Source organism: Centruroides vittatus, unplaced genomic scaffold (genome assembly GCF_030686945.1).
Source record: "Centruroides vittatus isolate TY-2023 unplaced genomic scaffold, ASM3068694v2 scaffold_435, whole genome shotgun sequence".
In the NCBI taxonomy this organism is placed as follows: domain Eukaryota; kingdom Metazoa; phylum Arthropoda; class Arachnida; order Scorpiones; family Buthidae; genus Centruroides; species Centruroides vittatus.
In genome coordinates, this window is record NW_027122708.1 from 5,726,733 (window position 1) to 5,740,577 (window position 13,845).

Below are 13,845 nucleotides of genomic sequence, written 5' to 3' on the forward strand. Positions count from 1 at the left end.
AAAAATTTAAAAAGGGAAATCATTCTAAGACTTCTAATCAAAAAGATTTAAATAAAATTTATTTATTAGTACTATTTATTAAAAATAATATACTCAAACACTTTCTGTTTATCTTTATCTGAATTATTGTTAGACTGTCAAATCCCATCCCCACCATCAGCACTTCCTTTTTTTGCTGGAACTAGAGCTGGAGCCCAGAGCCATGCATTACTTTTAAAAATTCTTGGTTCCACTTCTATTTTCTTTTTTTGCTTAGATATTAATTTCTTCAGATTTTATAAAAAAGTTTTTTAGCTTTTCACTTTGTAAATATTTAAAAAATGTTATAAATCTAACCAAAAACTTTCTAACAACTTTATTTCTGACGTACTACTAAGGATATATTCATAATATTTTGTTTGTTTTTTTTATCAGAATTAAACAAAATTAATACCATAATATGAACAATATTTTAGTAGCTTTTAAATAATAATTAAAATGTTACAACATTAATTTAGATTATATGTTAAGTACTGTTAACTTTTCTGATATAAGCTAATTGTAAAAACAGACTGAGCCACTTTTCAATCAGGTGTAGAGGTGATGTAAATAACTGGTGAATAGTACTGTAGTTATTAGTTAATTATTTATATCTCATTCCCTTTTCAATGATTTCTTCTCCTTTAATTATAGTTTGATATATCTGAGAATAATGCTAAAAATTATATATTGTTGTAAGCAATCAAAAGATCTGTTTCTATCATTTATATCAAATTTATGTAAAGTAATAGAACAGATAATAAATAAATTAACAAAGTGTAATAATTTTAATAATGTACTCCTATCATGAGCAATTGTACTTAAAAATTAAATGTTTGGCTAGAGCTGGAGCAAAGTCAGAGCCAGTGTCGAGATCATGACCCCTACTCCAAAGCTCTGCCCATCACCCGTATGTATTGTACATACCTATTGTGGGCCTGATTACACCCACAATTGGTAAGAAAAAGAATGCTCTCTTAGTGCCCAAACAGTGGAAGGAGTAAAAAATAAGTTTTAAGTTTTTCTTTCAACTAGTTTATATAATTAATACAGTAGATATCTTCAGTATTTTAAAATTATGAAATAAAACAAATCATTCAGTGAAAATAACTCTGAAAAGAACATCATTGAAATGTTCTTTTTAGAGTAAATAAGTTATGAGCAAAATATCTAAATTAATTAGTCTAGAAGCAAAGATTGAACAGATGTCCAAGTACTATAGTGTAACTAGCAATGCATCTGCATGGTAAGCACATGAAATCCTGCTCTGGGTCAATCTTTCCTTCCAGAATATTCTAAATTAAACTTATTTATTTCTAATTATTCAATTTAATGCAGGATGCTAATTTAACAATCTACCTCTAGCCAAATTACTCAGTAATTAATTAGCCTGATAAAGAATCTGACTGATTGATTAATAAAATATTTAATAAAAAAAAATCAAGAAAAAGAAATCAAGAAATCAATACGTTATTTGGACTGATAAGGACTGAACCTTGTAAGGATAGAGAGTTATTGGAAGAAGAGGGAGTGATCTATAGGCTTCAGTGTACATGTGAAATACTGAATTATGTTGGAGAAACAAAGAGGAAACTAAAAGTGAGGATGTCGAAACATCTGGCTGCAGTGTGGCTTAAAGTTAATACATCTCCAGTGTTTTTAATTGTCATGCAAATAATTGCCATGTTGATATTAATAATATAAAGATCTTAAATAGGGAAAAAAATGTAGTAAAAAGAAAAGTCAAAGAACATTTCGCAATTGTTATGCAAAATAATGTTATGAATTTAAATAACGGCATGATACACACGGAATGCTGGGAAGAGTTGATCATACATAATAGTTGTAAACACGATGGTACTTGTGTTAATGATGTGTCTTCTACTGATGGATAACATTTATTACATCCTGTTTGTAAGAAACCCTACTGAGGAGGCCGATAAAGGCAAAATGTATTTAGGGTTAAATATGGTGTAAAATAATAATAAATTATTCTCTCTCTCAACGTTAACATGTTTGTCCTTTTGCTTTTTTATACCAGTCCATGTTCTGTTTTGAGTAAATGAATTAGTGACTTGGAATTTTTTAGCCTCCAGAAGTCAGAGAGGATAGGAGAATTATTTTTCCGTGTGCTAGTTAATAGTACAATTGGGTAAAAATGTTTGTTTGATATTTAAGCTATAAGCATAGAAACTTTATCTATTATATTAACATTATTGTAGTGAAATTTTTAACAAAATCCCTTAATTGGAGGAAATTTTGGTGCTACTTTGGGTTGACTATCTATTTAGCAACTGTAACTGTGGTTCCATATAATAAATACAATAACAGTCTGATTTTCACAGTATTGTGTGAGAATCGGGAATTTATAGGTTAATTGTTATAACATATTATAACAAAATATTTTATTTCTTTGATTATTATTCATCCGAAAGGATGTAACATCTGTCGTTTTTGGAGAAAAAGGGAACTCAACTTCCCTTTCCACACCCTTATCTCCAAAGCTAGGCATCCATGTGTTAGTTTAACCCTTCACATATTCCCCAAACATCCCGTTGACGCATGGAGAATTCTTTGTTTTAATTGGCTAGGCATGTTTTAATATAGAGAACCATTTCCCAAGATCAAGGAGTTCTCCACCCAATCCCATAGAGTAAGATACTCCAGTGGAGCTTCATAGAGAAGAGTCGACATAGACATCCAAGTTCGACTCCATACGCAGTAGCTCTCCACATAGTAGTTATGCAAAACTTGACTGCATAGAAAAGTCTTCTCAATATTATATTAATTGGTGTGCATAGAAGATTGACCTCGCGTTCCACATTCTCCCGAATAGTTCGACTCCTAGATGATGAGACCTCAAGTAAAGGTAGTATAATATTTTAGAACATTTGTAAGCTCTCTCTCTCTCTCGTGTAGCATCCGTGTTATATATAAAGAATAAGTTAGTTTTAGATCCTTTCGATATGATACTCTTGCCTGTTTATACTGTTTTTGGAATATTGTATATACTTTATTGTTTTAGTCCAATAAATATATACAGGGTGGGCCAGCGAAAACGAAACAGCAGAGTGTTCGTGTTCGTCCAAGCAAAGCGCTCGGACAGGTCGATTTTACTCTCGAGGGGACATCTTTTGCAATAAAGTTTTTGAAATTCTGAATATTAACTAAACAAACATTTTTTTTCGAAATAAATGCTTGTTTACTTAATACAAAATAAATGAGTTTTTAAAATTTTTTGTCGTCTGTTGTATTCAGAATCGCAAAAACTTTATTGCAAAAGATGTCCCCTCGAGAGTAAAATCAACCTGTCCGAGCACTTTGCTTGGACGAACACGAACACTCTGCCGTTTCGTTTTCGCTGGCCCACCCTGTATATATATATTATATTTGGGGTTCCATTCGTTCTTTATATTTAAGGCATTTATTGTTAAATAGCCCTCCTAAAAATCATCTTTAATATACGTGTGATAGGATGTGAAATCCATCCCTATCTGGTGTCAGTCCATCCCTATCTGACAAGACTGGGATCACATGATCTTGATCTTCATTTCCCCTCATATAAAGGCCATCCTTTGATGCAGTGAGTGGATCTAACATTTCGACAGGGTAAACACGTTACAAGCTTTCGGTAACGACACCCTGTATTCTCACATTTGTTATAATTACTATATTGAACTGTAATTTAAATATATACTTTTTTTACTAATAATAAAATTTTGGACTCATTTTTCATAAAAAAATACATAATGTCATATAATTCAAAAAACATTCATCATAATCAAAAATTTATCATCATCATATTTATATTAATCATAAAACAAAAAATCATTTATAATTTTTTGTATCAGCTTTCTTCATTTAATTTATAAAATTTATCCAAATTTCAGACATAGTATAACTATTTTTGTCAATGATTATGCAAGTTTAAATTTTATATCTAAGATATTATCAACTTATGGAAGTTTTTAGCAACTTAAATGTAACTGTATTTTTGGAAATAAATATATTTAAATGTATTTTTCCAAATTTACTGAATTTGGAAAAATATGAATTTATGAATATCTTGAAACTTTGAACATTTTTCTGTAACATCTGTTACTATTAGAAAAAGAGAGAAATCTTTGTTAAAATATAACTTTTAATAGTTAGATAAATTAACTGTTTCTTTTCTTTAATCCATTGTCTGGATTACAAAAAAACTACTCATAGGTGATTTGATGATGTCTAAGTTCAGTTTGTTAAGAAAAAGAATTAAAAGACAATTTTACTCATTATAAAGAGTATTTCTAATATGAAATAAGAGATATTACTTGCAAATTACACCTTTTACTGAAATTACACCTTTACACCTTTGCAAATTACCTTAATCATAAAGAAACAGAAAAAGAGACAAAATATAATTTCTGGTAGTTTAATTCATGACATATATGGCATAACAATAACATTTAAACTGTATTAAAATTTATTAAAAATACTTCTACATCTCAACATTTCATTGTGTGTTCAGTTGTATGTCATTATGGGGTGCTTTTAAATGACCTATTATCACCTGAACAAATTCATGCTAGTACAAGATATCAGACAATTTCAAAATACAAATATTTTACATGTAGCATGATACAAAAATATAAAATGAAAGACATATATTATAAAATGATTTCTTCCTGTTAACTTCTATCATTTAATTTCAATGTAAGACAAATCATTCGTATTAAAATGTAATTACAATAATACATATTTTTATTCTTAAAACTATTGTACAGTACATAATAGATGTATAACAAATGATGTAAAAAATGTTGTTCTTATATATGATTAAATTCACTCAGGTGTAAAAAAAGAGACTTAAAAGTGATATGAATATAAAATATTTATATGGTATAATGGTATAATTCTTAATCCAAAATGACCAAGGCTATCTATTTTATCTGAGTTTTTGGTTATCCAAAGTAGCATCAGTCCACATTACTTTGGATAAAATGGGTTATACTATATTAAGTTATGCAAAATTGTAAGAGTGGATCAATAAATAACCAGCTGAGGAACCAGCCAACTGTTGCTTTTAGTTGATTATTTATTGATCCATCATATATATATATATATATATATATATATATATATATATATGATTCAATTTATAACATTATAAATGTATATTTTTAGTAAAAATTAATATAAAGTATATTTTTTTTGAAAAAAAACAATAATTTTTCTTACACAATCTTTGCTGACAGTTATGATTCTATCTTCTTTATAAAAAATACATTTAGTGATGCTACTCTGATGAGCAGAAAAAATAGTTGGGTTAAAACTATAAAAAATAAAAATGAAAACTAATACTTTTATAGAAGTAGTAACAGTAGCAGTAATAATAATTATTATTATAAGACATTTTTTTAATCAAATAATTTTATTTTTTCAAAATTATAAATAAAAATTTAAAATACAGTATATAACTAATAATGTGTGGCTGTCAGCCATAATATTGTATATATTTTTACTTATATTTTGGTTTAATACTCTGCTTTCCCTTTTTTCCTAAATCCTTCCTGGAATTTTCGCTCTGAACCGTTATTGCCCTTGGGTGGGATTAGCTGTTCTTGGAAGTTCGATGGAACAAAAGAGCTGAGGACACTTGGGGCAAAATGGCCAGCGTAATGGGCACTTTTTTGGCAAGATCTTAGAGAGGATGACTGTGTAAGGCAGGGCTCTAGACCAGAGAAGAACAGAAGCAGACACTGCAAGGCCAGAGAGATCTAAAGGAGAGAACCACAGGCAAGAGTGTCTTGAGAACACATTGACAGACCCAAATAGTCTCTAGACTTACCAATAGACATGACATTGGTAAAGTTAAGAAACGAAATGTTAAGTTGGTGTCCTACCCAAGAGCGCACACCGACCAAAGAAATCCCAGGTATTTCACTTCATCTCCATTCCCCCCTTTTTTTAATCTTTCCTATATTCTCAATTTTCTTAGATTTAAGTTAGACGTAAGTTAGTTAAATCATTGTTGTTCGTCAAAATGTGGTTGTGTGTGCTTTTTTTGGTCACTATCCCCAACACAAGTTCAAAGGTCACTTTGAAACTTAATAGCATTACACCACGTGCAGCAGAATTATTCTGACTGATGGGGTAATACTGTCATCCTGCACATTCATTTCTTTGTTGGAAAAAACATGTTAAGACAATTCATTATGATTTTTTTGTGTATCTTATATGAAAGAACAAAAAATAAATTATGTTTATATAGAAATTTTTTTGTACCTTCACTATTAGTATTTTGTAAGAACTACTTTTTCCTTTTTTTTAAATTTAAGTTTATTTTTTTCAGAATTAAGTTGTTTGTTCTTTTTTTAATAGAAAAAAGACGGAGAAACAGTTTCTTACAGACACTTTCACTTCTATTTTAGGGTTAATCTTACACAAATTAAAGTTTATAGTCAATCCATATGCGAGAACCTGAGTGCAGTGTTCACTACAGTGTGGTGAAAAGTGTGTGAAATGAAAAAAGATCTGTTAATAGTTGAGCCAACATATTGTTCACATCATCAAAAAAGACACCTTGTAACAAATAAAGGTTTGTTCAATGTAGTAAGAGCTTCATTACTTGATTAGTGACTTTGGACAAAGCTAACATGTGGCATATGAAAATAATTGTATACTATATAAAATATATATAGTACAAGTATAAATACTTTATATTTATTTATATATACTTATAAATCAATACAAACACCACAAAACGGACTTTTCTTGTAACCCGAACAAGTCTTGGGATTTACCTAGAAACAAAAAGGGAGACCAATCGGGAAGCAAGGAAGGGAATACAGAACCAATCAAAAGGCAAGATTCAAGGGAAAAATTATATAAAACTGCCGAATCTCAAGGTCAAGATATTGGTTCTCCTCCAATTTTGGAGGCAGTTGACCAGTGTGTCCAGTGTGTCGCATCTTTTCTGAACTGTTCTAACTTATCCCACAGATCTCATCCCAACTAACCTGACATTTGAAGATTCTGGAGAAGAAAACCATCTCGCCTAAGTTGTCTCTGCTGCGAGGCTGCATCTTTACCAACATCATCGACAGCTGAGCAACCCTGCACAATCGATGAGCATCATATCCAGCACCTGATCCTGAAGGCAGTCTATTTTGTTCGTGGTGTAAGTTTATTTTGTGTCAAAATAAATGGTTTTGAAAGGATGTGTCATCCTTGCCTCCAGCATCACCACATACATATGATCAGTTCCTAGGCTTTTTCTCATGTGCAATTAACTGATTGCCCCTAAAAGTTGGCATCTTATATCAGTCAGCATTTAAGGAAGCCATGTGTCATAATAGTTTGGGAACCACTGCTGTAGGGAATTTGACCTGTCAGGATTTCGAACTGGACCCATTTATCATTTCATTTGGTCTATGTTTGTTGTCTACCTTATATATAATTATTTTGTTTTTCATAAACTATGTCTATCTAGTATCAAACATTGTTAATTTTCAATATAGCAAAAAAATCTGCTTTATTGGAGTTCACTGTCATTACAGTGAACGCCAATAAAGCAGACTTTTTGTTATATTATTACATTTTTAAAAAAATTGGAGTTAAACGTTTCTCATTACTGTTAATTTTCTTTTATTCATATCATGAATACAATTGATAACAATAAATTATCATTAATTTAATGTTAGATGATTTTATTATCTATTATTTCAATTATTTTGTCTGTCTTATTATTTGTGAATTGAGAATCCAATGAATTTTTTTAGGCCAACAGTTAATCAGAAGCTTTGCATCAATGATTAAAGTTATTTTTTAGTTTAATATTATCTTAATAATTTTTGAAGTTTGCTTATTTATAAATATTTAATGATGTTAATTATCCTTTATTTAGACTAGAAAAAAACTGAGAATTGTGACCTTAAAGTTGTACGAAACAAAACAACCTTAGTAATAATTTATAATTTAAAATTACTGTAATAAAATATTCAACTTACTGATTTAAAGAAATTATAAATAAATCTCCATTATCTAGTCCTCCAACAATATTATCTTTATGAGAAGCAATTGATGTAATTGGTTTATTTACATCAGCAGAATATTTAAAATCTGGTTTTGTCAAATCACCTAGCTAAATATAAATAAGAAAAATACAAATTAAAAATACTTCAAATAAATAACTTTATCTTGACAAATATATCTAAATATATATTCATTAAGTTATAGGCTGCTTTATTAGATGAAAGTTATAGATAAACATATATAGTTACTAAAAGTTTTTATTGTAATTTCATGTGGATAAATACATGTCATTGGTCTAAAATATGGACTAAGGTAGGCAATTGTGTTGTTACCTTTGGTAATTAATTATTTTAGACTATTCTGGCAGAAAAGATCAATCTGAAGCAGGACTTCAACTTTTACTTATAGTACAGATGCATTGCCAATTATGTTAACTGCCTCCAATCTTTACCTCCAGACTATTTAATTTATGAGATATACACAGGGGTCATTGAAAGGGTAGGGAAACTGGAAAGTTTTTCCTCGCCTGGGAAAACTTAGTGGTTCCTATCCCTATAAAATTAATTTTATTTTTATAAATAGAAAATAAAATCCTTAAGACTGCATTTCATTAATAAATAGACATTCTATGTTTTTCATTTGTTCAAAAGAAAAATAGCTAAGGGAGCTGTGAAGAAACAAAAGGGGTCTGCTCTATCCACTGGACCCCATAAAAGCTCTTGACAGCCCATGGTGAGTAACCAACTCACCACAAGGAAGCCTGGGACAAAAATCCATATAACCACTTGCTTTTCATTAAAATTTCATGGTATCTATATAATTAATTAGATAAGTTCCAGCACAATAGTAGTCCAGCTCTATAATTTCATTATTATTATTGATTATCTAATATAACTTTTCATGTAATGTTTTCTAAACAGTAATTGGATGAACAAAACAGAATCTCAGCATCCAGTTGAATACTTTACAGTCCATTACAGTATTTACTATAAAGCACACTTTTTTAAACAAGTTGGCTGCCAAAGGACAAGATTTTGTCATTGTATTACTACATTTCTGTTTCATTTATCAAATAATAATATAATAATAATAAATATCAAAATAAACTAAAAAATTAAATAAAAACAATTTTAGCATCTTAATTTTAAGTTTATTTCAAGCAATGAGAGAATTGCTGGCAAAAAGTGGAAAGAGAAATGAATATTGCATCAGCAGTGATGTCCTTTCCAATGAATTTTTCTGTTTTGAGAATTACAGTCACATTTGAACTTTCCACCAGTGAAAAATATTCACGACTAATTGCAATGACAAATTTCTGAAGATTAAAAAAAAAAAAAAAAAAAAAAAAAAAATTTAAACACTATAGCTACATAGAATATATTTTATAATTAATTTTGAAATTTTCTTTTTGATAAATAAATTGATAAAGTAAGCAACAGCCAACAGCCATTTTGTTTTAACAATGTTTGCACACATCCATATATAATTGCACATTTTGCTGTTCTTGTTTTGCAAAATTAAATCACTGAATGAAAAATGATTTTGAAATTGAACAATCAACTTTTCAATCCATGTCATTGTGATTGGATATTTTGATGTAAAAATCATTTTCTATTTCATTTTTTCTAATTTTATTTTAACATTTATTGTTTTATTATTATTATTATGTTGGCTTTAGTGAGTTATACTCTATTGACACCGGTTGCTGTGTACTATGTTGGACCAGAGTCCAGTCATGGCAACCAAAACAAGGCAAAAACTAAATAAGTGTGTTTTCAGGAATTTTTTAACAATATGACACATATTCAATATAGTGGCCTTCTGTAATGTGATGTATGTGTTTCTATTCAATTGTAATGTTCCCTTTTGTGTAGTGTGTGGGGTATGAAACCTGTAGGGGAGAGGACAATAGGTACAATAAGCATCCTATCCATCCTGATTTTAAGAAAGCCAAAATTATCCGCACCACAAGGCACATACAGCACATCAAGCGGCTTGAGGCTGCCGGCATATACTTAGCTAGCCTTAGCGATAACCAATGCATCAATCATAAAGAAGAGATTATGCTATCAGTAGCCTGGCAGGCGCTTATGAACAGTAATCTATGATCGCCATATGGCAATTGACTGCGCGTGATGAAGAAAGACGTAAACGGGAGGCATGCATTCAAAGGTTCGAAGGTTCTAATGTTCGAATTTTGTGTTCTAAGATCTGCATTCCATCAGAGATTCAAAAACTACCTGAGGAAGAACTGTCATCGTGGTTCAAAAACATTAGTAAGGAGATATTTAAGTTGGGTTGCAGTTGTGTACAAGTAGGAAAACGCACCGGTAACAGGTTTGAAGAGTTTGTTACTATTCTCCGGTGTTAAGATAATGAATTATACCTATTGTAAAATATTTGCATAAACATCGTAAGTTATTTGTTTATACTTAGTTTTAAAAATGTTTTAATTGTAAATTTACAAAACAATTTTTATGCTAAAAAAAAATTTTTTTTGTATAATTTAAGTCCTGGCCATATTTTTAAAAATTTTTATGCTCTGTAGACTGAGGAGGGATCAGCTAAACCTTGGGTCTGAAATACACATAAATAAAACATCCGGAAAGTAAAATTGTTTCTGAGTAATTCTTGAACTCCGGTAAACAGTCAGATTAGAAGGATATAAAAAATTTCTTTATTAGTCCAAAAACCCATTAGGCGGTTAGATAAATTATATAGAAGTGTTTTTTTATATGTACTGTACCTGTACAGTATATACATTTTATAACAAAAGTGTGATTTTCTACTTTATAAACAATTATTGCTGCTATTATTTATGATTTCAAAATTTAAAACAAAAAATATAAAATATTGATAACAAAATGATTAATCTAACTCTTTTTATATAACTATTTCATAACTACATTTTACCAACCTTTAATATGCAGTCTATTTTATTAAAGTAATCTAACGTTTTTGGTCAATTAATTGGCCATCAGGATTGAACAATTTTTGATTTATGCTGAATGTTCTATAATCAGTTTCTGATTATAGAATGTTTTTAACTTTTAAAAGTTTTCTCAATGGCTATTGTGCAAGTCCAAAAGTAGATAAATAGAATCTACAGACTGATAACGAACAAATATACACATACACTAACTATACACATAAATAAAAGTAAAAATAAAAATTAATAATAATAAAAAAATAAATAAATAAACAAGTAATGATATAACGGGCACCAACTAATGCCTATCTTATCTGTCTGTGCTTTTTTTCTTTTGCTGATATGTTCATAATGCACCTGCTCTCCATGCTGCAGAGACTTTATATGATTCTCTGAAGTTTATAATCTGTCCTGCTAGACTGCTCTTGTGAATATGCCAAGCTTCTGCATATTTAATATGTCTCCTGTCCTGAACCTTATGTATTATTTCTGCTCTTTCCAATTTCACTGAAACCTCTGTTGGGTCTGCTATAACATATGTTGCTAAAGCAGTGACTGGTTGTTCGTTCTGTACGCTCCTTTTGTGCTCTTTTATTCTTTCTTTTAATGACCTTCTTGTAGCTCCAATGTAGTACAGTTCTTTTTTCCGCCTCTCATCTTGTACGGGTATTCTGTAAATTTCAGGAATAAGGCTCTGGTCTATAGGTTTCTTGTCTGTACATAGCATCTGGTATATTGTTGGATTCCTTTTGAAAACTGTCTTTTTGTTTGTTGCTGCTCCTATTTCTTTGTAAATATTGCTTAAGGGTGCCATGTATTGTATCACTGTGCAATCTATTTTTCTCCGTTCTACCTTCATTATTGACTTTTCTTGTTTTATTGATTAAAGCCTTTATTTTATTCTGATTGACTCCAACATGCCATGCTAGCTCTTTGATGTGTTCTAATTCTTTACATCTGTCCTGCACTTTGCTGCAATGTGTGTATGCTCTTTTTATAAGTGTCCTGAAAGCTGCCAATTTATAACTTGCTGGGTCATGGGAGGTCCATGGTATTAACAACAGATTATAAGTTGGCTTTCTGTAAACTTTAGTATTGATTTCCCCTCCTTTTTCTACTCCTATTGATATATCTAGGAAGTGTATCTTTTGATTATTCTCTTGTTCTAGCTCGAGCTCTAGGCCATACTTATTATCATTGACGTCTCTGAGAAATTGTTGTATGTCTGGTTTTTCTTTCCATATGATCAAGAGGTCATCAACATATTGTGCATATGATAACATATGCACTTCGTATTTCTTTAAGATGGAATTCTCTAATGTCCTTAGTACCATCTTACATAGTGCTCCAGATACAGGACTTCCCATTGCCACTCCTCTATGTTGAGTGTATGTTATATCATTAAAATTGAAGACTGATGAATATGTAGCTAGATGTGCCAGTTCCAGTATCTGCTTTCTTATCTTGTAAAGTACTATTTTTAGTATCTTAGGAAACTGACACTAACTGCGGCAGGTAAAACTTCCGTTAACCTAACGGGTACTTTACGCGGATTCGAGATTAGTTTGCCAGGCCTGGGCTTTTACGCGTGCACCGAAAATATTAGTAAGAATAACGACAAATATCAAGTCAAAGCAAAAGTTTCAAATATATTTAATTAGTAAATAGAATTTACTATGTACAATTGTCTATAATCCAAAACAAAATTTATTAACGAAAATCAACAAGTCAACCAGACAATAAAACTCAGCTACATAGCTTAACTTAATCTTAATTCCCCTTTGAAAATTCGACAAATCAAATACTTAGGAACTATGAACAGAATCTCTTACGAACTAAACGTCTATCCGTCACCTCACTATACTAGGAACCTGTTTCCTCAATCTTTTCGCTATCGTCAAATCGAATTCCTCTTTAACACCTTGGATCGCCTAATTCTCAATCTGGACATCGACCAGGAATCACCTCACTCTGGAATTCACCTCTTTACAGTAAGTAACAGAAAAAAAAAAATTAGATGAAAGTGCACCAGTAACCCGTGCTGAATTGAACCAGCACCAACAGCAATTGTCTGTCTTATTACAACAAGTGTCAACCTTGAGTAACGCAGTAACACACTTAACGTCTTATGTTACGAATGGAATTTCCGAGCCTACAACACCGAACGTTACTAGTGCTGTACGGCCCGAGGTGTCAATGCCAAGGCAAGATGTGCCTTCAGCGCCAAATACATCCATGGTTTGGCTGCAAACAGCTCCGCCACCACCGGAGATACAATTTAACGGTAGGTCAAATATAACTGCATCCGATTTCTTGCAGGACCTCGAACAATATTTTTAAGTTAACCAAGTACCTAGCGCTCGATTGGTGGATACTGCCGCCAGCCGTCTCTGCGGCAGCCCAGCGATGTGGTGGAAAAACGATGGCCGCCACAGAATTGGCTCCAGTTGGCCTTTATTTAAACAATCTTTTTTGGACTTGTATTCCCCTCTAGCAGACGAAATAGCCGTCGCCCGAGAACTTTTCAGCCGTCACTACACCGGCAACAACAATGTAGAACAATTTATATGGACCACCGTACAACTATATCGCACTTGGTGACCTCTCGCACAAGAAGAGGAAATAATACAATGCATCGTTGCCCAGATGCCGTTACCACTTTGGGAGTATTTAGAAAATAGACGATCACACACTCTGAATGAACTAGTACGCACTGCTAAAGAGTACGAATTCCGCCGAAGTGGAAGTAAGCCTTCTGATGGTACCAGTTCCAGTCAGACCCACGTAAGTAAACCTCCTAAACCAAAATCTTCTACTCCAGCAAGACCAGCTGTGACATGTTATTCGTGCAGAGAAACTGGTCATTTCTCACGCGCTTACCC

General features: G+C 31.3%; 1 protein-coding gene across 1 annotated transcript in view; it reads right to left on the reverse strand.

The window, feature by feature from the left end:
* LOC136989023 (telomerase protein component 1-like) overlaps window positions 1–13,845 on the reverse strand; it is a 241,123-nt gene that overhangs the window by 45,046 nt on the left and 182,232 nt on the right. The window contains exons 39-40 of the mRNA XM_067287049.1: window positions 8,010–8,143; window positions 5,239–5,332 (exon numbers count right to left, since the gene is read on the reverse strand). Coding sequence (XP_067143150.1) covers window positions 5,239–5,332; window positions 8,010–8,143 — 228 coding nt within the window. The remainder of the gene's footprint in view (window positions 1–5,238; window positions 5,333–8,009; window positions 8,144–13,845) is intronic.